The sequence below is a fragment of the Aethalodelphis obliquidens genome, unplaced genomic scaffold, assembly GCF_003676395.1.
Source record: "Aethalodelphis obliquidens isolate GAN/ISIS:26980383/991018 unplaced genomic scaffold, ASM367639v1 scaffold83, whole genome shotgun sequence".
Classification (NCBI taxonomy): domain Eukaryota; kingdom Metazoa; phylum Chordata; class Mammalia; order Artiodactyla; family Delphinidae; genus Aethalodelphis; species Aethalodelphis obliquidens.
In genome coordinates, this window is record NW_020838027.1 from 83,718 (window position 1) to 111,583 (window position 27,866).

Sequence of the window (27,866 nt, forward strand, 5' to 3'; positions counted from 1 at the left end):
CACACACACACACACACACACACACACACACACACACACACACACACGAGCGCGCGCGCTCCCCGTCTCCGCATCACAGAACAGGGAAGCACACGGTGGAATGTACTTTGGAGTCTGTATCATGGGTGTCATTAGTGTTCTGGCTACAACTGTAGGAATGAGAAAGGATCAGTACATCAGCAAGGGAGGGCTGGGAGGGGACAAAGTAGGCGCCTCCTGAACTCTGAGGGACTGGAAAGTTCCTCTGTGGCCACCATAACCTGCTCCCTTGCCCACGTCAGGCCAAGTGCTAAGTAAAGCTGACCTTTAGAGTGTCCTTTTCTCCATGTTACTCTGGCGTGAAGCTGCAGTTACCTGATTGGTCCTGGTACTAACAGCTTAGGATGGGGAGGGGTGTGCGTGTGTGTTTGTGTTGTGTACATTCGTGTGGTGTGTATGTGTGTATATATGTGTAAGTGTGTGTGTGTGGATGTGAGTGTGTGAGTGTGTGTTATGGTTTTGCTGGGACGGTGTACTCGTCACCCCCAACACCCACCGGGGAAGCAGGGGCCCTGCAAGGAGACTGTGTGCTCCAGATGGAGCTGGGCAGGGAAGCACGTGCCTGCTCAGTGGCCTTCTATTCTTAACTGTGACCCGACCTGGCATTTTCCAGCTCCGGGGAACCCAAGCCAGGAGCAGAGCCTCCAGAGACCGTGGCTGGGCATGGGGTATGGGACTCCTGGGACCCTGGGGCTCCCTGGGTGTGGGTGCAGGGAAGCCAGCGGTGTCAGGAGCCGGTGCCCTAACACTTATACAATGTGGCACTGCTCCACACCTGTCTCTGTGCCCTGGCCTCTGTGCTTCTGTGAGGCTGGTGGCCAGGAAAGGGCTTTGCTCACAGCCACCCACACCCCAGGGCACAAATCTTGCCTCTCAAGTTACATGCTGCGCTGTGTGACCTGGGCTGAGTTACGTAAACCCCCTTCATCTGAAAAGCATAAGTTACCTCGATCACTTTTGTTGTGATTGCTCTTATCATTATGCATTTTCATTACTGGAGCTTCACTCTCCACCTGGAAGAGGCACAGGTGGAAAGCCGGAGACCTCAGGCTACGTTCCTCTCACAATGAAAGGACTTTATCTTCGAACTCAATTCAGGCCTAAGGCAGCAGGGTCCTTCCCCCAGGAGCCCCCCATAACCAGCAGCTACCGACCAGACCACACCTTCACATGCAGCTGTGGTTTCCTCGGGGGTGTGTGAACTGAGGGGACCCTGAGAGACCTGAAAGGAGCAGGTCCCACATGTTGTCCTGTGACCCCACCCCCCAACCATCCTCCAGGCATCCCCTGGGCCTTTCTGGAAGGAAACAGGGGTATTTCAGGAAGATCAAAGGTCAGAGGAGGAAGAGTAAAGGATCTCAGGGTCCTGAAAACCACCAACACGGTGATATGGAGGTTTTCACCCCCCTTTAACCTCATGCTAGTCAATATGCCAGTCTCCACAGATGAAATCAGTCACACACACACACACACTCCTTAGGAGGAGCAGTTTTCCCTGTTACACTAATTCACAAGAGTAACGGGACGTATACGATAGACTCAGGGGCTTCCCTGGTGGCGCAGTGGTTGAGAGTCCACCTGCCGATGCAGGGGACACGGGTTCGTGCCCCGGTCCGGGAAGATCCTGCATGCCGCGGAGCAGCTGGGCCCATGAGGCATGGCCGCTGAGCCTGCAAGTCCGGAGCCTGTGCTCCGCAACGGGAGAAGCCACAACAGTGAGAGGCCCGTGTACCGCAAAAAAAATAAAAAATACTCAGCCTTAACGTATTACACCCTTTATATGTAGCTCCCACTTTATAGAAAACACAGGGGTCCAAGGGATAAGGGACATGGCGAGAAAACGACATGAATCCAGAAGGTGAGACATTTTACAGGGAAATTGACCCAATCTTTTTAACTCATGAGAAACAAAGGTGAAGGAGGGACTGACCCACATCAAGAGGAACTTAAGACACATAACATCCACATGGAGTATGTGAATGTTAACTGAATTCTGGTTTGAACAAATCAAAATATGGTGTGGGGGGGACTTGCCTGGTGGCACAGTGGTTAAGAATCCACCTGCCAAGGCAGGGAACACAGGTTCGAGCCCTGGTCCAGGAAGATCCCACATGCCGCGGAGCAACTAAGCCCGTGTGCCACAACTACCGAACACAAACACATCAGGTAAAGTAAACATGGCAGAGAAATAGTAATTATTAAATCTAGATGATGGATATATGGGTGGCGATACACTACCGTACTTCTCTGAAGGTTTGACAGTTTTCATACTAAAATGACAAAAATTAAAGAAAGGAAACAGAGTATGAGCCAAGTGACGGCTCCCCTCACCCTAACGACCCACTGCGAAGGGCCAGGCTCTTCCTGTCCCTTTTCACTCTGTCATTGATTCAACTAGCAATGACCAAGAGCCCAGTTTGTCAGGGCAAAAGAGAACTTTAAAGTTATGGAGGGGGGAACTTCCCTGGCGGTCCAGTGGTTAGGACCTGGGTGCTCTCACTGTCGGGGCCAGGGTTCAATCCCTGGTCGGGGAACTAAGATCCCACAAGCCACGCAGCACGGCCTAAATAAATTAATTAATTACATAAAGTCACATGAGGAAATCACCAGTGAAATGAAAAGTTAGGTGAGCCCCTCATTTAACTAATGGTGCTAAGGTCTGTGCACCATTTGCACCTGCTCTGAGAGGACAAGGACCCCACGGCTCCTCTGGCCACTGTGCCTCGTTGCCACCCACCCCCTTCCTGCCTGGAGGCTCTATACAGGAACACGCAAAGCACCCCCAGTGCGGACGGCCTGGGGGCCGGCCCTCATGCCCAAGACAGGTCACCCATCTGCCATGACCAGGGACGTTATGTGAGCTCAGAGCCTTCAGGATTCTAGAGCTGGGCTGGCCTCACGGATCACCGAATATGATTCCCACCCCATTATTTTACAGGTGAAAAAGCTGAGGCTCAGAAAGGTGAAGGGGCAGATTGGAAATTTCACAGGGCAAGAGCCTGGCCCCAAATCCAGGTCTTCTGGCCTCCGCCCGAGTCCTCTCCTTGACACCACCCACCCCCTGCCTCGTTTGCACTCTTAACCCCCGGGCTCTGGTGGGCCACACCTACGGCAGCACAAGCCTGATAGCAGAGAGCAAGGCAAGCTTGGACGGCAAACCTCGAAACCAAAAAAACTCCATCGCAGAGAGAAACGGAAGGGCCCGCGGTGGGAGCCTCTGAAAGTGGGCCACCCTCCCTGCAAGACCAGGACTGTTTCTACGGGTGGTGAGTGCCGAGGCCGGGGCCCGGGGGTGAGCTGACTCAGCAGAGGGCCTTTACATCATGTGTTTGCTCCAAACTCATGTTTCAGATTCCCTCTCTGGCTGGGCAGAGTTCCTGCTTTCTCTCTCACACTGCTCCTCCCTCAGTTCTATTTTGACCCTGGGCTTGTAGGGCTCAGGCCAGCTTTCTGCTCCTGGGCCCCTGTGAGATGAAGGGGGTCCCACCAGTGGTGCTGGAGCCTCCGGCCCAGCAGTCCAGGGGGTGAAGGTGAGGGAGCTGGAGAGACCTAACACAGGAGCGCACTTCCTCGAGGAAAGCATGACACCCCTCCCCAGACCTAGTGCTGGGTGGCTACCAAAGTGCCCTGCTCTGCTGGTTCCCACAGCACAGAGCTACTGTCGTTGTCCGCAAGACGGCATCAGGAGGGACTGGGCCAACTCCCACTCGCCCTTCAAGTCGCTCATTAGTCGACCCCTCCTGCAGAAGGTCTGGAAGGCCCCGCACCAGCCGGGGCCCCACGCGCCTTGCCTCAGCCCCCGCCTCCCCATCACTGCTCTACTGCACAGCTCCTAGCCGCTCTTTGCTTTTCTGACTTACCCGGTGGAGAGCAAGGAGCCCCCATTTCCTGGCCGGATACCCAGCATCGAGTACAGGGCTTGACTGCAGCAGGGGTGATTGGAAAGAAAACCCTGCTGAGGCTTGGAATCCATCTAACAAGGGGAGTGGCCAGGGCCTGAGAGGCAACAGGAGCTCAAAGGAGAAAAGACAGCTTGCAGCTTGGTTTCCCCCAGCAGGAATATTTGCAGACATCTTGGAGAATGTAGGTGTGCCAGCAGGTGTTTCAGCTGGACTCTGGAGCAGTGTGAACGAGAGGCGGGAGAATTAGGGCAGCTCCCACAAACTGCTTGGTTTGTCCGAAGTGTAGGCTTGTGAAGGCTGGGCAGAAGCAGCATCAGAGCTGCCCACGAGCATCCTCCCCGGGGAGGGCGCCCAGTTCTGCAGGACAGCAGAAAAAAGACACTCCAGAACCTGGCAGTCCTCTTATAACTCCACTGCAAGAAATCTTTCCTTAGGTCAACCTTATATCATTTCTGTTTAAATAGTAATTCGTTTCCTTTTCATTTGCTCTCAGAGGACTCTGATAAGCTCACTGCAATCCTCTGCAGAAGGAGGCTTTGTAGCTTTAAAAATAGTTTCGAACTATCACAAAACAGTGAAATTGGCATATTATCTTGGAAGGGACCTGACAGTGTAGGCCAGTGAAAACCTGAGACCAGGCCACATACCCAGACCACCTGTGGGTCAAGGGCCACACAGTTGCCTTCAGGAAGCATATTTTTAGACCCGATTACTTCTAGCTGTCAGGCTAGGATAATAAATCACCTACACTTCAGGATCTAGGTCGGAGATGACAGGTAAAAAGTAGAACCAGTGTTCCAGAGGGATAATTAAAGTAAGAACAACGTGGTTCACGAAAGATTGCACTACCTCTGCTCAAAATTCTTCAATTAGAGCATATTTGGACTCAAAGAATAGATAGCAAGCCAGAAACAGCAGGAACAGAGTCGACCTAAGTTAACATCAGGCTGCAGGCGCTGCAGCAGGGCAGCAACAGGGGTGGCAGAGACGGCCCTCAGGAGTGGCCAGTGCTGGTCGTAGACTCCTAGACTCTCTAGACCCTTTGAGGCCAAAGGCCCTTGAGCTTCAGCCGACACTGGGGTCAGGTGCCGGAGAAAGCGAGCGAGTGTTAATCCGCCGCACACGGTACCCACTCTCCTCCTGGTCTCTTCATCTGGGAGAAATTCTAACAGGACGATGCCGACGGGGGACGTCAGCCACAAAGGCCACAGGCAGTCCTGTCAGTTCCTTGGTGGCCAAAGGGAGGGAGCAGTGGGTCTACTCTGCCCCCAAGAGCCACATCCTCCCACCCACCGCATCACTAGCCCTGTACTCACTAGCTCTTTCCTCCTCAAAAATTACTGTAACTTTCTCTCTTCCTCTCAAGGTCACTGAGGTCACTGAGCCGCAGCCTCACTCCCAGGCTCTGCGTGGGCCCAACTGTAGCCCAGACGCTCCCTGTGGACACAGTGCCTGGGGGTGGGGCCTCTGCTGCCACCCAGAGCATGTGCCCAGGGACCTCTGGGGACCCGCACTTAGTGACCGCAGCCCCTGGGGTGCTCGGAGTCGGAAGCTAAGCCCGGGCCCCGTGGGGCTCAGCCACGCCGCCCGCTCAGGGCGTCTGCAGAGGCCTGTGGACTCGGAAGCAGCATCCACCTCACCCCCAGGACACTCTGCCTTCTAGCTGCCCATTTCTGCAGGAAGACAGGCTCTTTGTTGCCATCTGATGCCAGTTCCCACCTGAACTCACGGGCCCGCCCCCCCAGGAGGAGAGCAGTGAGGAGGCTGTGCTCTCAACTCCCCCCGTGAACCACAGACACGTTCTCTGAGGCCTGGAATCACCGACACCAAAAAAGTTGTCACAGTCTCAGTTCCCAGGAGACCTGCTTACCAGAGGGACCCTGGGAGCACATGGGAATGCTCAGTTACAGGGTTAGTTCTAAAATCCTCACCTAGAAACTACAGAAATGCTGCATCCGTCCTCAACACAGGCAGCCTTCCCCAACCCTCAGGAGGGAAGCCCAGCCACTGGAGGAAGGAGAGTCCTTTCGGCACGGGTGGGACTCTGGGTCCAGGTGTGCAGATGTGTCAGCCTAGCCTTTCAGGAACGAGTCAAGGGGTTTTGAAAAAGAGGTTCTGGGGACTTCCTTGGTGGTGCAGTGGTTAAGAATCCGCCTGCCAATGCAGGGGACACGGGTTTGAGTCCTGGTGCAGGAAGATCCCACATGCCACAGAGCAACTAAGCCCGTGTGCCACAACTACTGAGCCCATGTGCCGCAACTACTGAGCCCACGTGCCGCAACTACTGACACCCACCCGCTCTAGGGCCTGCATGCCACAACTACTGAGCCCACGTGCTGCAATTACTGAAGCCTGAACACCTAGAGCCCGTGCTCCACAACAAGAGAAGCCACTGCAATTAGAAGCCCGTGTACCGCAACGAAGAGTAGCCCCTGCTCGCCACAACTAGAGAAAGCCTGTGCACAGCAACGAAGACCTAATGCAGCCAAAAATAAATATAAATAAATAAAAATTTAGATTCTGTGAGTGTGAAATGGTCAATAAAAATGTTTTCCCAGGCTTCCCTGGTGGCGCAGTGGTTGGGAGTCCGCCTGCCGATGCAGGGGACATGGGTTCGTGTCCCGGTCTGGGAGGATCCCGCATGCCGCGGAGCGGCTGAGCCTGTGGGCCATGGCTGCTGGGCCTGCGCGTCGGGAGCCTGTGTTCTGCAACGGGAGACGCCGCAACGGTGAGAGGCCCGCGTACCGCAAAAAAAAAAAAAAAGTTTCCCCATCAAGACAGTGCTGCCCATGTACATTAATATTCCAAATAGAACCTGCTATACAAAATCCAGTGTTTCAAAATAAAAATATTCTCTTTCCAAAATATTCAGCCATAGGTTTTCAGTTAAACATCTTTCAAATTCTTTAGCACATTTAAAATAAGGTTTTACTTTACATTTTTTGGTTTATTAGGTATTTTCAGAAACTGGCCTATTGAATGCACGTTGAAGTTTGCTCAGAGAGCTGGATTAGAATCATGGGATCCCCTCTAAGACTCACTATGGCTCTCAGGTCAGAATTAAAACGTGCAAGAGACAGCACTTTGAAAATTATAAAGCACTAGCTACGTGCTAGATATTATAAATATTAAATATCAAATCTTGAGTATGCTGCCTAGGATTTGCTTCAAAATAACAGGGAGAGAGGGGAAGGGGAGTAAATGAAGCAAGACTCATCATAAGTAGATAACTGTTGAAATTGGATAAGGCATATACAGGGGTTCATTATAACACTCTTCTTTTGTATATGTTTGGAATTCTCTGTAATAAAAAGGTTAAAATAGTAAAACTAGGTGGAGCCTTGAAAATTTGAACCATAAGCCTTCTTCATTTTGTAGATGAGAAAAACCACTTCAGAGAGGTTAAGTGACTTTCTTGAAGTCACACAGCTAGCTGCAGAGACAGGAGCCAAAACTCTGAACTCCCAGCTCAGCTCCTTCCGTGACCCGGCACCAGGGGCCTCAGGCAGGAGTGGATTCCTCTGGCCACGAGGAGGCTGCTCTGGGGAGGGAGGGTGCGGGACAGACCTGGACTAGACTCAGCAGAGCTGGGGCCAGAGCCAGGGGCCCTGGGCACTCTCCAGAACGAGCAGAGGCCGGGAGGAGGGCAGTCCTCACCTGTCCTGCTGGTCACTGACACCCGGGCAAGAGTGCGGAAAGCCTGACCTTGGCCTGTGAGACTGCTCACTCTGCCCCCTTCCCCACCCAACCTTTCCACCCCACTCCCAGTGGCCCAGACAGCCGGGCTCTGGACGAGGAGATTTCTGGTTTTCCAGGCGTCCGGGCAAATGTATTGGAGGCAAATTTACCCAGCCCAGGGGGCAGGGGGTGAAGGGAGGAGGTGGGGGAGGTCCTCTCCAGCAAGTAAGTCCGCGAAGGAGACGGGCAGACCAGAGGCCAGGGTAGGAAACCACAGGTCTGAAGCCCCACCCCACCCCCCGCCTTCCGGAAGGAGAGCCCTGTGGGCCAGAGTCCTCTGGCTTGGACCACTGGAAAAACTGGGGAGTTGGAGCGGGTGTCGGGGGCCTGGGAAGCCCAAGCCAGATGGCCGGGGTTGGGAAAGGAGAACGAAGCCCCCAGGCGTGGGGCTGTGACGCCCTAAGTCCCCTGACACGTTCGGGGCTCTGTCACATTTGGCTGGATGTAGGGACCTGACCGCCCACGCCCCCAGCCTCTGGGAATCCCTGGACTGCCTGCCCCTCCCCCACTCGGATTCCTGAGTTGCCCCAAGGTGATGCCTCAGAGCCTCACCTCTTCTGCGAGGGCCCCCATGTCCCCCTTCCCCTCACCTGAGCGTGCACATCTCCCTTGGGTCCCTTTAAGGGGCAACTCGCCCCCGTCCCCACTTTCTCTCTACGAGAAGGGGCACTGGCACCGGCTTGTCCTCCGCCCGAGGGTACGAATCCCTCGACCCTGAACTGACACCCCCAGGAGACTTCGAACTCCTTAGATCCAAAGCGATGGCTGCAAGCCCCCGCGTGGATGCGGCCCTGCGCTGGGCGCCGCGTGCCCCCAACCCCCAGCGCACCGCGCCCCGGCCCGGCAGGCTCACCATCGCGGCCGCTCCCGTAGCCCGCTAGCTCCCGGCTGGGCCTGCCCACTCCAACTGCTCCAGATACAGCCGCCTCCGCTGTTGTGACACCAGGCGGGAGGGGGCCAGCAGCTGCCCTGCAGCATCACAGTGCTGGCGAGGGAGGGACCGGGCAGGTCACAATCGCTCCTCCCCGCCCACCCGCGGCTCGGGTCTCTGCCCGGGCGCCGCACGCGCGCGTTGCGCGGCTGGGCTCCAGGCTCCCACGCTATGGTCTGTAGGATCAGCCTTTGTAATTCCAGCCGCTTAGGAAGAAATGTAAAGTGCTGTTAGAATAAACGTTCACGGTCCCCAAACTTTCATCCTCTTCCTGCGGCCAAACACTAGCTGCGCCAGGAAGGCCCGGCCCAGGCAGGAAAGGCACCTGCTTGGGGCTCAGCTCGCGAAGTCACCCCCAACCCGGGGGAGTGCAGGAGTGGTGGGGCAGGGTACCGGGTGGGAGGGACAGGCTCCGAGCTCAGCCCTGCTGCCGCTCGTCAGCCTGTGCTGAGTGAGGGGTGGAGCCTCTGCTCTGAAGCCCGCTGTGCCTCCATCGAGGCCGGCCTGCCTACTGGGGGATTAACTGAGATAAGAATTAGTGAGAATATAGCAGGTGCTCAGTGCGTCCTCTGTTCCCGCTTCTACTCCTCCCTCCACCATTATTTTCAAGTTTCTTTCTTGATCCATTTCTCATCACTCCCTCTTCCTACTTTTAAGCCCAGAACTTGCACAACGATACCAGGATTCTGGCTGCCTCTTTGCTCAGTAATAAGCCTTTCTCTTGGTGACCACAAGTGATGTTGAAGGGCCAGGGGCTTGCCCCGCTTCCCCTGGTTGCAGGGGGTGGGGACAACGGGTCTGGCCCTCTCTTCACACTTCAGATTTTGTCCACCTTACTGAACTTCCCTCACTCTCCCCTCCCCTCCCCAGTTTAGTGGTGGGCAGGACCGTCATTGATCCTTGGTCTCAGTGCAAACTTCCCCACCAGAGTCCATTCAGTGCTAAAGAGAGTTAAGGCACTTCTGTCTCCTCTCCCGCTCTCCTCAGGCCCCGACCTCCAACGCCATGTCACTCCAGGCAAATCCGTGGCTTTTCCGCAAGGTATTACCACGTAGAGCTGCTCTGGCCGGACGTGGAGACTCGCCAAGTGTCCAAGCACAAACACAGATTCACTTTCCCTTCCCTTCCCGACAGGTGCCTATCTCCGGCCAGTAGAGAGTGAGAACACTTTTTTATTTTATAGCAATTTGTTCTGCTGAGCACCCATTCCTATAGTTTCCTATTTATACTATGAGTTTCTAGAGGACGGGACACGTGTCTTAATCATCTTCGCATTTGAGAGAGTCTCAGACACAATGCTTTACCCATCGATACATACAGTGCTTAGTAAACTATGAGTTGAATTTTGTCTACCTTATAATGTAAGATCCTAAAACTTGAGAACCGTGACTAAGCTAACTGCCAAGCACATGGTAAATGCTCAATAAAGGATGATGACTATTATCAACTATGCATTTATCTCCCTTCCAAACTCCCAGAGTGTACATTTGTCACTTTATCACTTCCATTACATTTATCACTTTCCACTTTGGATTCTTGGTATGTGTACGTGTGCATGTGTTTAAGTATTGCTACAAAAGTGGTACACCTTGAAGGCAGGGGTTGTTATTCATCTTGGTTCCCTCCCCCTCAAAAGTAGCTAGTCAAGGGCATCAAAGATGCTCAATAAACATTGCTGAGTAAATTGATTTTTCGAGTTCTCTTTGTAAACCACCAAATATGTTATGAACAGGTTCTTAATGTCTTGGGATAAAAATGATAATGACAACAGTGGTAATTATGATGGCATTCAGAGCCTTCATTATAATTCATTGAACCTCATCATCTTTCCTCTTTATGGGGTTAAGGGTTGGAAGGAGCCATGTCTACACCATAAATGCGGAATATGACATCTTTTGGTTCCAGGGAGGTAAAAAGATGGGTACTCCGCCCCCTCCAGTTTATATATGAAGCCTTAACCCTCAGTGTGACTGTACTTGGAGATAGGGCCTTTAGGGAGGTAATTACGGTTAAATGCAGTCGTAAGAGTGGGGCTCTGACCCAATAGGACTGGTGTCCTTATAAGGAGAGGAATACACACCAGGAGTGTATGCACAGAGGGAGGCCAGGTGAGGACACAGCAAGAAGGTGGCCGTCTGCAAGCCAGGATGAGAGGCCTCACCAGAAACTGACCCTGCTGGACCTTGATCTGGGGCTACCTGTCTCCAGAATGGTGAGATGATAAGTTTCTGTTGTTTAAGCCACCTGGTGTGTGGTATTTTGTTATGGCAGCCCATTCAGACTCAGATAGTGAAAAAAAGACTCAGATAGTGGCCTGACCATCTTTAAGAGTAAAAAACATCTACTTCTTCTTGGTTTTTAAGACCTCTGTCTCACAATTATTTGATCTGTGGCAACCTGGAGCCCACCTCCATCCTTTCTTTCTGAGTAGAAGTTTGGAAAGGAGGAAGGACACGTGTCTTCAGTCCCTGTGATGGCTACTTTATGTGTCAGCTTCACTGGACCACAGGACACCCAGACACTCGGCCACACATCATTCTGGGTGTGTCTGTGAAGGTGTTTCTGAATGAGATGAACATTTGAATCAGTAGACTGAGGAAAGCAGATTGTCCTCCCCAGTGTGGGTGGGCCTCATCCAATCAGTTGAAGACCTGAATTAAACAAAAGGGCTGAGTAAAGGGACCAGCTGCCTACCTGACCCTTGAGCTGAGATACTGGTCTTCTCCTGCCCTTGGACTGGAACTCACACCAGCAGCTACTTTGGGTTCAGCTTGCAGACTCCAGATCTTGGGCTCCATGATCATGTGAGCCAATTGCTTATTTTTTCTCTCTCTCTCCGTGTGTATGTGTGTGTGTGTGTGTGCGCGTGCACATGTGTGTGTGTCTCCATATATCCCATGGGTGCTCTCTCTCTGGAGAACCCTAACACAGTCCCCCTTTTTTGCAGGTGGAAAAACTGAAGTCAAATTCAGGCTATTCACAGAGGAGAGCAGCATTGCTCTAATAGCTTTAAAGTTCCCTGCTCCCTGTAGAGATTTTAAAAAATCAGCCTTGAGGACTTCCCTGGTGGAACAGTGGTTAAGAATCTGCCTGCCAATGCAGGGAACACAGGTTCAAGCCCTGGTCTAGGAAGATCCCACATGCCGTGGAGCAACTAAGCCCATGCGCCACAACTACTGAGCCTGCGCTCTAGAGCCCACAAGCCACAACTACTGAGCCCACGTGCCACAACTACTGAAGACCACGTGCCTAGATCCCGTGCTCTGCAACAAGAAAAGCCACTGCAATGAGGAGCCCACACACTGCAACAAAGAGTAGCCCCTGCTCGCTGCAACTAGAGAAAGCCTGTGCACAGCAACGAAGACCCAACACAGCCAAAAAATTAATTAATTAAATTAAAAAAAAAAAATCAGCCTCGAAAATAGGTGATTTGGGCCCAACTGGGATCAAGAGTTTGTTCTGTTCTTATAAAAAGAGTGAAATAAATTAGCTTTTGCAATGATTAAAAAAAAAAAAGTCTGGGCTATTCATGAGAAAGCAACCTCCCAGTGTGATTTAGGCCTTGTAAAGCGATCACTCCACATCCACCAGACTCCAGAGACCATGTTATTTCTTCTTGTGTGGATTTAGTGCTATGGGGTCGTATTCTCCAATACGATAATTATAGTGATGCCTAAAGTGCTGAGCCACACGCATCTGAGTAGGAGGTAAGATCATTCCTATCAATCCCCCAGGAGGAGAGTCAGTCTTTTGGTTTGGTTTTGTTTTAATATTTATTTTAGCTATTTATTTGGTTGTGCCAGGTCTTAGTTGCAGCAGGCAGGCTCCTTCATTGTGGCTCACTGGCCCCTTAGTTGTGGCATGTGCACTCTTAGTTGTGGCACGCGTGTGAGATCTAGTTCCCCGACCAGGGCTCGAAGCCAGCCCCCTGCATTGCAAGCGCAGAGTCTTAGCCGCTGCGCCACCAGGGAAGCCCCTGGGGCCGGCCTTCACAACGTGTGTGCTCCTTACACATTCCCTGACTCAGCACCGTGTGTGTAAGATGCTGTGCTGGGTGCTTATCTCTTTTACTCCTCGCAACAAGGCCCTGAACTTAACACTCTTATCACCCCCATTTTACAGGTGAAGAATTAGAAACTTAGCAGTGTTAGCTGTCATTCCTGATCACATGCTGGTAAGAGACAGAGCTGGGGTTTGCACTCAGGGGGTCAGACTCCATGCTTAGTCATCACCTCCAGACCGAGCCTCAGCTAGAGGCCTGTCATGCTCGGCTAGACTTGGAGGCCAAATGTCTAGCTGCTCCAGGGGTGGGTGTTAAAGGTGGAGCTGACCGCAGCGGGCGATGGGTGCCTGGAGAAAGAAGACCCGGTGCTCCCCGGCCCCGCGCTGCTGGGGGCTCTGCTTCATAACCAGGCTACCCAGATTTAAGCACTGGCCGCACGGATTTAACTCCGTGCCCGCCTGCCGTGAGACCACTCGCATCCGAATACCGGACTCCCCGCTTGTGTCTCAGGCACTGCAGGGCGCTGGATGGGCAGGGGGCATCGATGGCCACAGGGTCGCGGGTGCAGCGGTTCCCCTCTGAGGGCGGACGGCTGCGGCACTGAAATCTAGAGGCGCAGATGTGGAGACACACGGTCCAGCCAACCCTTCTCCAAGGCGCGTCCCCTTCCAAGACCAACCATGGAGGGTCTGGGTGGCCTTGTTTTAAGCTGGGGATGGAAGCATTTTCCTAACGGCCCGGATTCTCCCCTTGCTCCCCTCCCGCCAACTGGCTGATGTCAGAAGTGGGACACTTCATGGCATTGCCTTTGATCCCTGCTAAGCTCACCTCCCAGGGGGCAGCCCATTAGGCCATCACCTGTCAGGCACAGAAAACTCGGCAGAAATACAAGGCAGCTGGGATGGGAGGCGAAGTGCAGAGAACCCTGAGCTTGGTGAACTAAGAAAACTCGTCTCCTTCACAAACAGGGGCAAGTGGCTCACAGGCCAGGGGAAGCCCCCGCCCTCACCCAAGGCTCTGTTACCAATCCGGTGACCGCCTTCTTCAGCCGCCAGCCCCTCAGAAAGCACCGAACGAGCTGCGCGGGGTAAAGCGGCACCACAGAAGAGGTAAGGCGGTCAGGTCAGGTCTTCTCTGAGGCCTTGGTGCTCTGCATGCAGCTGATTCTTCACTTGTTGGATATCTGCCTCCTATCAGACACTGAAACGATTGCTGGCTTCTCTGTTTTCCAGATATTTCACATAATGCTGTGGGTATCACAGACATCCAGCCTTTCTGGGCCACACCCTGGCAGCATGTTAAAAGAGCTGGAAAACCACTCTCACAGTTGCCATAAATCTGCTTCAGAAGACTATCCCAAGAAAATAACCCACAAGGAAAATAACAGTTACATGGCCTTCGTACACACAGTCTGTGCAGAGCTGTTGCTCACATTAGCAAAATGTCAGCAAGATCTAGAATGGCCAGCACATCAGTAGGAAGGGTTACATGGCTGCTAAAATGGAAAACTGAGACCCCAAAGATTCGTCCACTTGGAACCTCCACTGTCGCCTCATTTGCACGTGCAATTAAGACCTCGAGATGAGATCACCTGGATTACGGTGTTTCCTAAATTCGGCGACATTAAAAGAGACAGAAAAGCAGAAAACATAGAAACTGAGAAGGCGGCCACATGAGGACAGAGGCAGAGACAGGAGGGATGCGGCCACAAGCCCAGGGACACCTGGAGCTCTGGGAGCTGGAAGAGGCAGGAAGGACCCTCCCCAGGGCCTCCGGAGAGAGACGCCATGACTGTGGGCTTCCAGCCTCCAGAGCTGTGAGAGAGTACGTTTCTGTTGTTTGAAGCCCCTCAGTTTGTGCTAATTTTGTCTCAGCAACCCCAGGAAACAAATACATAAAGAAGCAGCAATGCTGAAAACTGAATAGATGATCATATTAAATGAAAACCGCAGAACTGAAAGTACTAGATATATGTTTATGACAAACAATAGGCATATGTATCGAAGAGAAGATGGAGATGTTTCTACGGGGTTTTTAGTAAGGTTGTTTGAATGAACACATTTCATGTCTTACAAACATAATGAGTAACGTGGCCTGTTCACAGATCTGAAAGTAAAGTCTGGTCATCCCATGTGGCAGCAGAGCCAGGCTTGGACCCCAGCTATTTTTCACTCTGGTCAATTTGGTGTCAGAGTTTTGACCCCAGCAGTACCGGCTCACAGATCCATCTCTAAAATTCGAGTGCCCACCTGCACCTGCTTCCCTGTCGTGAACTCTCCCTGCCTCTGAGACAGCCACCCCCTCAGACCACAACCCCCAGCCTTTGTCTTCAGCAAATATTCTCTCACAGAGCCTACTCTCCAGCCCCACCCTCCTCCTCCCACAGGCCTGAAGTAAAGGTGAGGCAGAGGGCGTGTCATTTCCTGGCCTAGTCCTGATTATTTTAAAAAGAGGAGAGAAAGCGTTGATTTGCATTTGCCTGTGTAACTAGACACAGATCCCTAGTGGGCCATTAGTCTTCCTTAATCCAACTAAATGTGCCCATATGGAAAGTCAGTGTCTGTGTAACCTATTTCACGCACCTATTTCAAATATTTTAGACCTATTTTATCAGAAAGTCTTAACTGGACTTCCCTGGTGGCGCAGTAGTTGAGACTCCGCCTGCCGATGCAGGGGACACGGGTTCGTGCCCGGTCTGGGAAGATCCCACATGCCGCAGAGCGGCTGGGCCCATGAGCCATGGCCGCTGAGCCTGCGCGTCTGGAGAACCATCCTATTTTATAATAGTAAATATTTCGTGCTGTTTTAAATACTCCATCCCGTGTATGTATGTATCACTTAATACTTTTCAAAGTTTTTTTAGTGGACTTTTGCTCATATGATACAAAAGTATCATAAAGAAAATAAGGCAGAAAAATTTTATCCCCATCTTTAAGGTAAGAAAATTGAGACCTAAAGATTAAGTGCTTTTTGCAAAGTTACAGAGCAATTCAGCAGCAGAGCTAGAACCCAAACCAGCAAAAGTACACATTATAATAACCTATATTCCTTTATATTCCTCAAAATCATGCCACTTCTTTGAAAAATAAAAAAGGAATAAAACAGTGTGTATATTTTTATTTAAAAACAGGAGAAAATGGGATCGATAACCAAATTTGAAAAAATTTATATACAAAGAAACTCTAGAAGAAGAAATAAAAAACAAATAGCCTGTGAGGTCAGAGATGGGGGTGGAGACCAGACAGAGCAGAGCTGCCGGCAGAGCCCTGAGGGTGTGCTCCCTCCAAGCACGCAGGCCAAGGGCAGAGGGAAACCAGCCCAAGAAACAGAAAGGGCAGAGTCAGAGCCCTCAGAGGCAGCAAGGAGCCAAGGAAGGGACTACGCTCTGTTGCATCTGGAAAACAAGCCTCTTAACATAAAAGCATCAGTGCTTTTCTCCGGAACTTAATGCAGCTCTGCGGGTGAGGCTGCTGGTTACCTTCTAAGGACCGTACACTTTGGTTTTCTGCCTAAGCAACCTCTCCACATCAATAATGCTGGTGCTACTGTTAAAGTGACTCTTCTCTATGCTGACGTACTTCCGCAAAAATCCTTTCGTTTTTCAACCAAGTCTCCAAATATTACCTGATGCCTGTCAGTCCCCATCGGATGGTAGAAAAAGTAACAAGGGGATGTGAAAAGTTTCAAAGAGGTGCTTGAAAAGGAGGAGCTGGGGAATAGTGGACTCAAGAGCCCCGGTTCAGAAGTGGAGTGTCCGGAGTGTGAGAGGCCGGCTCTCAGCTCCCCTGTGGCTGAGGCAGTCAGCAGGCAGACAGCAGAGGTGTGACCCCCACCTGCTAATCTCAGACTCGGGCTTAGGAGAGGGTGGACAGGCTTCACTGCATTCAGGGGAAAGGGTACGGGCTTTATACTGTGAGCCTATCAAGCAACGGAATACAGAGCGCTCGTTAGAATAAGGTAGCTCTACATCAGCTGATACGGAACAAACATCCAAGATTAATTAAGTTTTAAAAAGACTGTGGCACGTGTGTGTAGGATGCCATCCTCTGCAGAGAGGAAGAGAAGCTTCGTGTCAGAGGTTAGCTGTGGGAGGATACGGATGGCAGTGGAGGTAGGCTGGGGCAGGCAGCCGGGGAAGGAAAGACCTCTTTTTCACAAACACCCTTTTGTGACTTCTGAATTCTGTACTATACACGTAAACCTCAAATAGTTTCTAAACAGTCTAGACACACACATGTGCAAACACATCCACGGCGTCATCTGCACAAAGCCATGAAATACGCCCTCGGCCCCTCCGAACCCCCTTCTAGAAGCAGAACCCTGCATCCTCCCCTCCGCTGCTCCCCACCCGCACCGGTGACCACCCACCGCAGCCCAAGCCCTCGTCACCTCACCCCACCTCCCCAGCGGCCCCTCGGCCACAGAACCCACGTCGTATCCTCTCAGAACCTGCAGGACCAGCCCACTCGCTCGGACCGCGGTACCTTCCAGACACAGCTGCATGCTGACAGCGAGCTTCGGCGGCTGACCTCCGGGCATGTGAGGGCACCGTGTGCAGCGAGGGGACGCTGGGTGGATAGGAGACCCTGGTCTCATGCAGGCTGTCACCTGGGGGCTCACTTCACCCTGGGGTCCCCATTTCCTTAACTCACAAAGGGGCTACAAGAGGTGGTCTTTCCAGATTTCCTGTCTGCAGACCCCACTATATGGGCCGCTTCTCTGGGCCGGACGTGTGCTGGGTGCTGGCGAGTGCCGGCCCACAGAAACATTTAATCTCCGTGCAAGATTAAACATTCTGGGAGCCCCCCCCCAAAAATGAAAAGAAACAGGTGAAATTCATTTCAGTAATAGATTTTATTTAGCCCAATATACCCAAAAGATTGTCATTTTAACATGCAATCAATATAAAAATTATCGAGTTTCCACCTTTGTAGTTCTGTGTGTTTGAAAGCAGCGTGTATTTTACGTTTACAGAACATCTCCATATGGACCAGCCACACTTCACGGGCTCAAAGGCCATCTGCAGCTCATGGCGACCTCACTGGTCACCACAGGCGCTGGTGTGACAAGGCGGCTCTCCTTTCGCTTCGGACCTCGTCAAGCCCAGAGCTGAGGACCAGCCAGAGCAGCAGCTGCACCCTCAGAAACGGCCCGAGCCACCCGAGCAGCAGGGCTGAGTGCCTGTCTGACTAGGAGGGCTGGATGCCAAACAAGGCTGCGGAGCTCAAGACAGACAGGAAGCAGAGACCCTCAAGGCCTAGAGCAGGGCCACATGGGGGCTTCCGGGGCGAGAGAAGAGGCTGGAAAGTCGGGGCTTCCACAACACAAACCCACACACGCACCTGTGGCAGAGGCCTCCCGTCATGTCAGTTACATCCGCTTATTCTTTTAAATGCCTCTAAACACCTTCTAACCCCCGGCCTTCGGCCAGGCAATGGGAACACAGCTACCTCTCATGGGAGCTCTTACCTGGAGCAGGAGATGTGCTAACACCGCACCAGAGGCTCATCTACTCACCCAAGTCCCTGTGAGGGAAGAACCAACTTACATGCGGTTAAATCACTTTCCAACAGTCACACAGCCAGCGAGTGGGAGGGCAGGGATCTACCCTCGACTCAGCACTGCGAAGAGCCACACTCCCCAGCTTCAGAGAGGCCACAGAACCCCACAATCACGAGGCCGTGGGGTCACCACACAGAAAGCACATGAAACAGGGGCCTGGAGCAGGGGACACCAGGAAAGGATGCACAGAGGCAACCCTTGGGTAAGTCTGGAAGTTTGAAAGGGCTCACCAGGCAAAAGGGGAGCTGGGCCTCCAGAGGGCGCAGCAGGTGCAGAAGGCACAGCGGTGTGAGGGGTGCAGTGCTCAGAAAACTAAGACCATGGGGGGCTGGGCTGGATCAGAGGCCCCACGCCAAGTAGGGGTGTCCGCCAAAACCAGTGCCCAAGGGCCTACACAGCAAGAACCTGTGCTTTACCCTTGGGCCAGGGGAAGCCGTTGAAGAGTTTTATCCAGGGTGTGAACAGGACCAGATTTTAAAAATCATCCTGAAGGATAGAGAGCAAAGCTCGGTCGCCCCCCTTCCTCTCCGCAGGGCTCTTAACTCTTAGCTTCGGCGGACCAACCCTAGGACTAACCTCCCAGGCCTTCCACCACCCGACGGCATGTCCTCACACGGAAACAGGTAGGATTCTTGTGGCCACTGACAGGACGCACTGAAACATTTCAGCTGTTCAACCGCTAGGGCCCCAGTGTCTCCTCCCCGCATAGGAATAAAATCATTCGCTGCCTGCAGAGCCTCCCTCCACCCAACCCCCTCCACACATGCTTCCAGCTCACCTGACTACCCCGCTCCATTTTCAGCTCATCAGCCTTTGAGGCTGGCCTACTTTTCGTGGTCACAGAAGCAGAAACACTTGTGTGTTATACAAGCAATAGAATATAACTAGAATAACAGGTCCTAGAAGGGGGGAAGCAGCGAAGGCGTGTACCAAGGAGGCAGGGATGCAGGCAGAACCTGGCGAGACAACCATCGGGCGAAGCGCAACTACCGCATGGCAGGGGCAGGAGTTGACAGGAGGGAGAGAGGGCAGAGACACCGGTGTAACAGAGCCCCGCCTGGCCACTGACAACCTGGAAATCTGAGCTGAAGCCCAGGAGGCACCAGGCCAGATCCCCTCACCCAGTGAGAAGTGCACCAGGGGCTCAGGAAGCCATGTGCCCACTGCACACCTCGGGGAGGGGTAGTGGTAAACCAGACCAGACTGTGGAGCCCTCACCCTGCCCGGGGAGGGCCTGCACTGGGGGCGACCTTCAGAGGTAAGTGTTCCAAGCAAGTGAAAGGCCAAGTCCCTCCACCAGGACCTTGTTCTGAACTTCCAGCTTCATGAACACCCTGGCCTGAAAAATCAAACCCCTGCCTTTGCAGGAAGATGAAATGTTTCAAGGACAAAGCACTCTCCTTTCCCAAACCCCTCCTGTGCAAGGGGCCTCTGCAGGGCTGTGCATCTTGTTTCCACACCACCTGCCAAGCCGGCCAAAGTGGGGCGCAAAGGGGAGGGCATTCAGGCAGCAAGATACAGTGCCTGGGCCAGGTCAGCTCCTCCTAGAATTAGGCTGGCCGCACTGGCAGGGCCCATCCAGCTGCAAGAAACAGGCTGCCGTGGACGACTGGCTCTGTTGTCCGGCAGCCTTGGGGACCAGGCGGTCAAGGTGAGCAGGAAGACCACTCAGTCGTGGACGGGAGGCCGGCGGAGAGGAGAAGCCACGGCCTTGCGGATCCGATGGAAGATCTGAGCCAGCTTGTAGATGAAGGGCAGGGAAGCGGGAGAAGCTGCAGGGAGAGGTGAGTCAGTGGGCCCCTTCCCACCCAAACTCTCCCACCTGGGGAGCGACCCATGCTGGTGCCCCTCCTCCCCTCCCAACAGGAAAGAATGTCCCTTTCTCCAGGATATAGACTCTGGGATGTATTTTCTTCACTTGGATTACAGTGACCTCTAGCTTGCTCAGAAAAAGATCCAAATTTATTATGTTTTAACCTAACTTTTTAATACACAAAAAACTGGTAACGGTGGCCCCCTCTGGGGAGAGGAATTTGGGAAGAGACTTTTCACGACATTCCTTTTTGTATCTTTTCAATTTGGAGCCAAGTGACAGTATTACCTATTTTTATCATAAGTTAATTATATTGAAAATAAAAGTAAAATCCACCTCTTTTGAATGAGAGCTGAGTTGGCTGTTTGTTTTCGTTTGTTTTTCCTTATTTGTATTACTGATTTTTAATTGATTTTTTTTTCTTTCTTAAAAAGCAATATGTTACTGGAACTTCCCTAGCAGTCCGGTGGTTAAGACTCCACGCTTCCAATGCAGGGGGCGCAGGTTCAATCCCTGGTCGGGGAGCTAAGATCCCGCATGCCACAAGGCGTGCCAAAAAAAAAAAAAAAAATGTTACTTTTAAGAAAGCCATTATAGTCCACCCTCTTTACATCCTCTCTGCCGAGTTCTAACTGCAGCCCAGCCCTGGGTTCTCACCACCTCTGCACTGAGTCAAGACTGTCCTGAGGGTGGGACCACAGCCGGGGCTCCCTGATGGAAGAAGCTCAAACGGTCCCTTGCTGTACCCACTCAGGAGACCAGGGCTTATGAGGCTGAAGGACTCATAAGAACCACAAAAAAGTTTCAAAGCCTCTGGAACAAAGTCAAAGGTCAGATGGTGGACAGGAATGAACACAAACTCTCCTCAGCTTCCCTGAGGCCTAACAGAGCTGTTCAGAGGGAACTCCTGCTCAGTGTTCAGCCACGGGGTCAAAGGGACAACCTGAGCTGTGCAGAAACGGCTCCTGAGCGAGACAAAGGGAAGAGGCGGACACGGGTGAGATCTAAGGCTAAGTCAAGAGCAACAGACACACGTTTGTGTGACTCTCGAGTCATCTTTTCTCTTTTCTCTCTGGTTCTTAGGTTTCTCAACCAAAAACGAAAGAAAAAGAAAATGAAGGGACTGAAACAAGGGTTTCCAGTTTTCCTTTCAGTTTTGAAAGTTACATAATCCTAAAACTAAATTCATGAGTAGAGATTAGGTCATAACTCACACAGAGCAAGACACAGGAAAGTCCACGAGTGAGCACCTAACCATTGACCCAGTGCTTATGGGTCTGAAGAATTAACCCTCAGCAAAGAGCACAGCAGAAAACGGAGTAAGAAACCATCAAAATGTTCAACGACAGGGCATTGTAAAATCAATTATGGAAGTTCCTGTAATCTGAAATATTATTCAGCCAGGTAAAGCTTTAAACACATTTTTTTTTTTTTTTTTTTTTGGCTGCGCTTCGGTATCTTAGTTCCCTGACCAGGGATCCAAACCGGGCCCTCAGCAGTGAAAGCGCAGAGTCCTAACCACTGGACCAACAAGGAAGTCCCTAAAGCCATGTTTTAAAGAATACTTGTAGGGGGATGGGCAATTGGAAGAAGGTACTTCCAGTTATAAGATAAATAAGTATTAGGAATGTAATGTACAACATGATAAATATAATTAACACTGCTGTGTGTTAGATACAGAAGGTAAGAGAGTAAGTCCTAAGACTTCTCATCCCAAGGAAAAAAATTTTTTCTTTTTTAAATTATTTATCTATATGAAATGATAAAGGTTCACTAGACATACTGTGGCAATCATTTCATGAGGTATGTGAGTCAAATCATTATGCTATACACCTTAAACTTATACAGTGCTCTATGTCAATTATAACTCAATAAAACTAGAAGGAAAAAAAAAGAATACTTAATGACACAGAAAACTGCATCTATATCCAGAGAAAGACTAAGTATAACCATTACAGTAGCAGGCTTATGGGTGATTTCTGTTTTCTCCTTTATACTTTTCTCTATTTTCCATATTCTCTAAAATATTATATATATTTTTCTATTGTAATTGTATTTCTACAATTTAATATGTTTTAAATTAACATAAAGTTTTTACACATTATGATGAAGTTTTTCTTTTTTAACTCTGAGGCTCTCCTCAGAGTTCACCCCTGGACGTCCAGGGTCAACAGGGCAGAGTGGACTTTCTCCAGGGCTGGCTCCTGCTTGGGTCCACCAACTCCTCCTTGCAGAAGAGACCAGGGAAAACCTCCACCCCCAGGAGGGCTCCCAAGGGCCAGCCCCTGTCAACCGCCCCATCCCCAGGAGGGCGGGAGGCGTCTTCACTCACCGGGATCAAACCTCACCACCAAGAGGCAGAGAAGCAAGGCAGCCAGGAGGCTCTTTCTGAAGGGCAGGGAAAAGAAGTGCCTCACTGCAGAGTCCCAAAGCTGGCGAAGCAACGTCAGTAGTGACAGGAACCTGTGGGAGGAGAAGCCTGGCCGGGGAGACGGAGCATAACTTCAGGGTAAGAACCAGCTTCCCTGACTCTGAGCTTTGAGCTTGATTATAAAAGTCGAGCAAAAGGGTAACAAGACTGGCTTTCTCATGCAGTTCATAAAGTGGTTCTAAAGGAAGTTCCAAAAGCTCCAAAGGTGCTTTAAGGACAGACTAAATCACCAGAATACCACCTCCTTACGAGAGGACTTTGACAGAAACGTCTACTCAGCCGGGGAAACCTGGCACGTCTGGTGCTTCTTTAATAGCCTGACTACTTTACAGCATTTTGGCCTAAGACGTATGCACAGAGTTACACAGAGCAATAGTTCCTGATGATCAATGAATGAAGAAAATAAAGGGCACCTAATAGGTACAGTGAAGAATTCCAGTCTTGGACCGTGAGTACAAACATGAACACTACCTCCCAGCCCTGAACTCCTCCTTCCCAGGCAGTGGACAGGCAGGGGGTCTGGGGGGGTCACGTGTAGTCCCTGAAGTCAACAACCTGTTTGCAAAGAAGTGATCCTAACTCAGCAGGTCCATGCTCACAAAGAAAGCACAGAAAGAAAAACGCTTTGGAAACAGGACTTCAGTCTCCTAACGGGCCTTTCATGTAAAACAGATTAGGCCTATTCTACATGTTACCAACAGAAAAAGCAAGAATCAGTGGGTTAGAAACTACCAGAAGGAAACGTTAAACTCAGCCTCGGGAAGAACTTCCTTAAAGAACTGTCCCCAGCTGCGTCAGGAGACAGGGACTTTTCTGTCCTTGAAAGTATTCATGTACAGACTAGACGATCGCTTGAGGAAAAGGTGATGAAGAGGCTTCAGGGACCGGGGAAGAGTCCGGAGTAGAGGGCCTTTAAGTCCACCCCCTGCATCCCTGCCCGTGCAGGGCGCCCTTGCAGCTGCTAGCCAGGTGCACGGTGTTGGGTCTTGAAGCGGTTTCCACCGTTTATAGAGCTGCACTCTACTGGGCAGAAGCTGGCTGGCCCTGAAACGGCGCAGACGTCAATCCCTGAAGAAGACCCTGAGCGAGAGGTCTGCTAAGGGAAGGCACACAGGAGGCAGGGCAGGGGCCCAAACTGAATGCCGTAAGTCGAGCTAACAAGTTACCATGTCAGCTGTTCATTCTCCTTTGGCTATCCCCAACTACACCTCAGCGGGGTCTGCATTTGGGCCAGCATTTAAAGGAGTAACATCCCACCCAGGCCAGCACCGTGGAGGCAGACCTAACGACAGGACCCCAAGGAGAAGGTGGCTGTCAGGAGACAAAAGCCAAGGTTCTGTCTGAGGACTGCGCCACCCACCTTTCACTGCCAACTTCCGAGGGTCTGGGCTGGGCTTTCTAAGCACCTCAACAGGTCTCTTATTCTGTGATCTGGAAGTTACTCATACAAAGAACTGCTCCAAGGTTCAGGAGAAAGCCCATTACTTCACTGTAGAGAGGCCAAAAAGAAGGACAACGTCTCACCTTCCTGGTTTAGCTTCTGGGTCTCCTCGGAGCCGGACTGTCCGTGTTTCTGCTCTTGCCTCGCTGTGCTAATGGCCTGAAGTGCGTCCAGCCGCTGCTTCTCACTGAAGACTGCAGAGCCCGCCACCAGCTCTTCAGCCTCCGACAAGCAGCCCAGAGGAAGCAGCACCCGCTGCAGGTGAAGTTCTGCTAAGGCTCTGTACTCTGGAAGGCCCTGGTTGTCAGCATCTTGGAGCCAAGCACTGACCGTATCCAGCACAGCTCCAGGCTCTCGCATCTTGCTGTATAAAAGAACACTGCAGCCCCAAATAATCCAGCCCCGAAAAAAGAGCAGTCAGTTCTTCGCAGTTTGTTAACTTCTCATAACCACCACACTCCTCCTACCCAGCCCGACCCCAGCCCTCCAGCCCTTCCCTACAGGATGCTGACACGCTAAGAACCAGGAGTTCTTAGGAGAAGCAAGAAGCTCTCTCAGCTCTGACACACCCCACTTCTGTCACCCCACTGCTCGTCTCCTATTCCTCTCTCTTTTCCCTTCCCCCTCCCTAAATTCCTTCTTCCACATCTTTTATCGTTATGTTTTGAAGTCGGGGGCAGCGGGACAGGGAAAGAATGAGATCTGAAGGGAAATGGTATGGAAGGGAAAAGAGGAGATATCAGGGCTGCATCGGCAGAGGACAGGAAAAGCCTCTTGCTTCTGCACTGACCCAGTGGGGAAGCAGTAAGGACCTAAGGACTTACCACAGCTCCAGGACTTTGGGGGGCAGCTTCTCAGGAACCTGGTAACACCGAAGAACCCAGGACAGCACTTCCTGCCACCGATCCATCTCTGCCAGCGCCTGGATCCCCACAACACACAGAGAGCATTTCACCTCCAAGCAGCTGTCCGCAGAAAAGCCAATTCAAGTCCAGCAGTGGTTCCCCTGCATTGCCATTCCCACCTCCACCCTGAGACTGTTCTTCGCCAGCTCCCAGCTCAGCAGCCATCTCCTCTCTCCTCGCCACTGACATTCCAGTGGGCCTCACCATTACCGTCACTCTCATGGGCCCCAACACAAGAGAAAACTGCCCTCTTCCCAGGAGCTAAAAGTTCCTGTAAACCTAGAGGCAAACCTAGAGGCTGCTGCCCAACACACATCCCTGCATCCAGGTAAATTCAGGGTTAGCAAACAGGAAGGGTTCATTTACTCCCGAGGGGAAAAAGTCAAAGGGCAGCACAAATGTGTGGGTGGAAAGAGAGCTGAAGCTAAGAGTTTGCTTAGTGAAGAAAGGCGCAGGAGCAAGGTCTCCGCCTGAGGGCAGCACCCAGAATCACAGCCTTCAGCATTTACTGCAACAAGCCTTCACCGACCCCTCAACACACAGCCAGGGCTCCCCAGTTCATCCATCCTTCTCTGGGGACTCTACCCCCTCCCTACTGCGGCCCAATCCAACTCTACAACCCACAGAGAAATGATGCCCTCAGCTACCGGAGAGGCTAGCAGCATCAGAATGAGCAAGGCAGGACCAAGATTTCGATTCTTTAATACGATCCTTCAACAGGACCAGAACACACCCAGTTATCAGCCAAGGTGAGAGCGCTCGGGGGAGGGGTGCGCCTAGGAGAGGACTTCGCCACCTGCTTACTGAAGTGATTTAACAACTCAATTCTATCTTCCCGTCAGGCATGCTACCCTGGAACGGGGAGAAAGAACTGGCTGTGGGTCCCCCTAAGCCCGTTACACTACTCAACCGCTTTCTCCTCACTGGGCAGCGCCTCGTTCTCTCCTCGGAGAACCCGCACAAGGTGAGCCGCTGCCTCCGGAGAGTCACCGCGAGAAAAGACGGCATAAGGCTGGCGTGAGCGACCGGACGGCAGGAGCGCTGGGGTCTGGCGCCCCTCCCACCGCCCCCGGAGGCGAACCGAGCCCAGCACTTACGCGCCCGCCGGCTCCTCCGCCAGGCCCTGCCAGGCGCGTTCGCAGGTGCGCAGCGCCGCGCGGAAGTCCAGGTGCACCACCAGCAGGTCGGCCGCCTCCTCCAGTAGAAGCGCGGCCGCCGACGGCGCCGGAGCGGCGCGCACAGGCTCGCTGCTCCGCAGGGGCCCCCCGAGCCCCCTCAGGGGGACTGCGGAAGTCGCTGGGTCACTCCTCATGGGCGGGCGCCAGGCCGCCGCCCTCTGCGGGCTGCGGGGTACCCGGTGCGGCCTGGGGAGGAGGGAGAGTACGCACAGCCTGGCCCACAAGCCTCCCCGAGGCCGCGCCCCGAGAAGGAAAGCGGGGAGCGGCTGGGCTCTCCTGCGGTTCCGGCGCGGGACAGCCTGGCGCCCTCGGATTTGCAGAGCAATGCGTCCTTGGACACCCGGCCCCACGACAAGGACTGGGACCCTCGGCCCGGGGAGGGCCGCTCCCTAGCCTCTCTAGCTGCAGAGCCGCCAGCACTGGTGCGGGAACGCGGCCAGCGACATCGCTGCGCGCGCAGCCCCCACCGACGCTCGGGGCTCGGCGGCGCGAGGGCACTCTGGGAGTTGTAGTCCGGCTCCTGAAGCGGCCGCCCTCCCGGCGCAGCTAGGAACTGCGGACTACGAGCCCCGGCATGCCGCGTCCCGGAAGTCGTGGCAGCTGGAGGAAGCCCGGCGACGGAAGCCGCGGGCTGTTGGAGTTGAGGCCCAACGGGGTGCGGGGCGTAGGCGTGGTTCTCCGGCACCTGCTGTGGGGACGCATCTCGGGCAGCGGGCGGGGAAGGGCGTCTGTGTGCCGTCTTCCGCCGGGCTCCCGCCCGGCTCCCGGTCAGTCCACACTGAGACTCCATACCTCAGGCCAAGTAGAGAGCTCGTGGAAAACAGCCGTACAGTGTGTAATGCAGTTTGCAGTAAAGCACTGGGACAGAGTAAGTATTCCATACGTTACGGCTGCGATAGTATTTATTAAGTGGTAGTACACAGACACATAAGTGACATTTATTATTATATTCTGTGCTTCACTCAGGCTTTTGGGGGCCTCCCAGGTTTGTGTTACCTCAGTTCGGTTCCTCCCAGTTCCTACCTTTGAAGTCTGTCGAAGCGGGTCCGCTTGTGATTAGATGAGAGGGACCAGGCTAGGCACAGGGTCAGGACCTGCCCGCGTCGGCCTCCCCTTCCCTGGTCAGCAGCCCGGGCCCTCAGCTCTCTGCAGAAAGTCCTCCCGGAAAGCTGAGGCAGAAGCATTAAATGCATCGGACTCTGCGGTTGAGAAGTGTGGAGCGATAACCGTAGAAGGTGATAAAGCCAGGACTCACTTATTCCACAGACACCTAACCGCCTAAGTGCCAGGCCTCGTTCTAAACACTGAGGGTCCCACTGAACAAAGGCAGAAATAGCTGCCTCTGCGGAGTTTCCATATGGTGAAAGGAAACAAAATTGAACATGAACAAGTGAAATACATACAGTCGTACGTCAGGTGGTGATAAATGCTAAGGAGAGATAAACCAAATACAGAAGAGAGCTTGGGAGCGACAACAGGGACGACAGCTAACTTTGTTTTCTAACAGTAAAGCCAAGGCTGGAGCAGAGCAGAGAGAAAATGTGGCCCTTGAGCTCAGGACTGGCCTCCGTTGGTGGGGTCACTGCCCTTGGGACCAGTATATACTCAGTGTGCACCTTAAATCCCTCTTCAACTCCAGGCAGTATTCATTCCCACACAGCGAACTCCAGAGGCACGCAGGCCAGAGGAAAGTGTGGATCAGTTCAAGGCTGAAGTTACCAACATGTTCTATCAGTTCTGCCTCAGGTCTGACAGCAGCTAATGAAGATCATTAGTAATGACATAATTATTGGACTGCAACAAACAAAAAACCTGTTTCTCAGAGCTGGTTTTAGAAATCTTCCCTGAAAAATCGGGTAAGCAGTAGTAGCATCAGAACATGGATGTACCAGGCCTGGGCGAGCTGAGACTGGTACAGCCACA

At 52.5% G+C, this 27,866-nt stretch overlaps 2 protein-coding genes across 2 annotated transcripts in view; both read right to left on the minus strand.

Annotated features, from left to right (window-relative positions):
• The window catches only part of LOC113612887 (tubulin alpha-8 chain), a 19,409-nt gene extending 7,696 nt beyond the window's left edge, over nt 1–11,713 (minus strand). The window contains exon 1 of the mRNA XM_027093136.1: nt 8,533–11,713. Within this exon, the coding sequence (XP_026948937.1) occupies nt 8,533–8,535 (3 nt within the window). The 5' untranslated portion in view covers nt 8,536–11,713. The remainder of the gene's footprint in view (nt 1–8,532) is intronic.
• Nucleotides 11,714–17,448: 5,735 nt separating this feature from the next.
• PEX26 (peroxisomal biogenesis factor 26) lies at nt 17,449–26,197 on the minus strand. Its single transcript, XM_027093363.1, has 5 exons — nt 25,863–26,197; nt 24,685–24,825; nt 23,944–24,239; nt 22,321–22,467; nt 17,449–19,947 (listed from the first exon to the last, which is right to left on the minus strand). The coding sequence occupies exons 1-5, from the start codon at nt 26,075–26,077 to the stop codon at nt 19,844–19,846; spliced, it is 903 nt and encodes a 300-aa protein (XP_026949164.1). The 5' UTR covers nt 26,078–26,197; the 3' UTR covers nt 17,449–19,843.
• Nucleotides 26,198–27,866: the final 1,669 nt, after the last annotated feature.

Coding starts and splice junctions, on each gene's coding strand:
- PEX26 (XM_027093363.1), bottom strand. CDS start 26,077: ATGAGGAGTGACCCAGCGACTTCCGCAGTCCCCCTGAGGGGGCTCGGG. Junction 24,240..24,684: donor CCCAAAGTCCTGGAGCTGTG/GTAAGTCCTTAG, acceptor TTGGGGCTGCAG/TGTTCTTTTATACAGCAAGA. Junction 19,948..22,320: donor GGTGGTGAGGTTTGATCCCG/GTGAGTGAAGAC, acceptor CTCTCCCTGCAG/CTTCTCCCGCTTCCCTGCCC.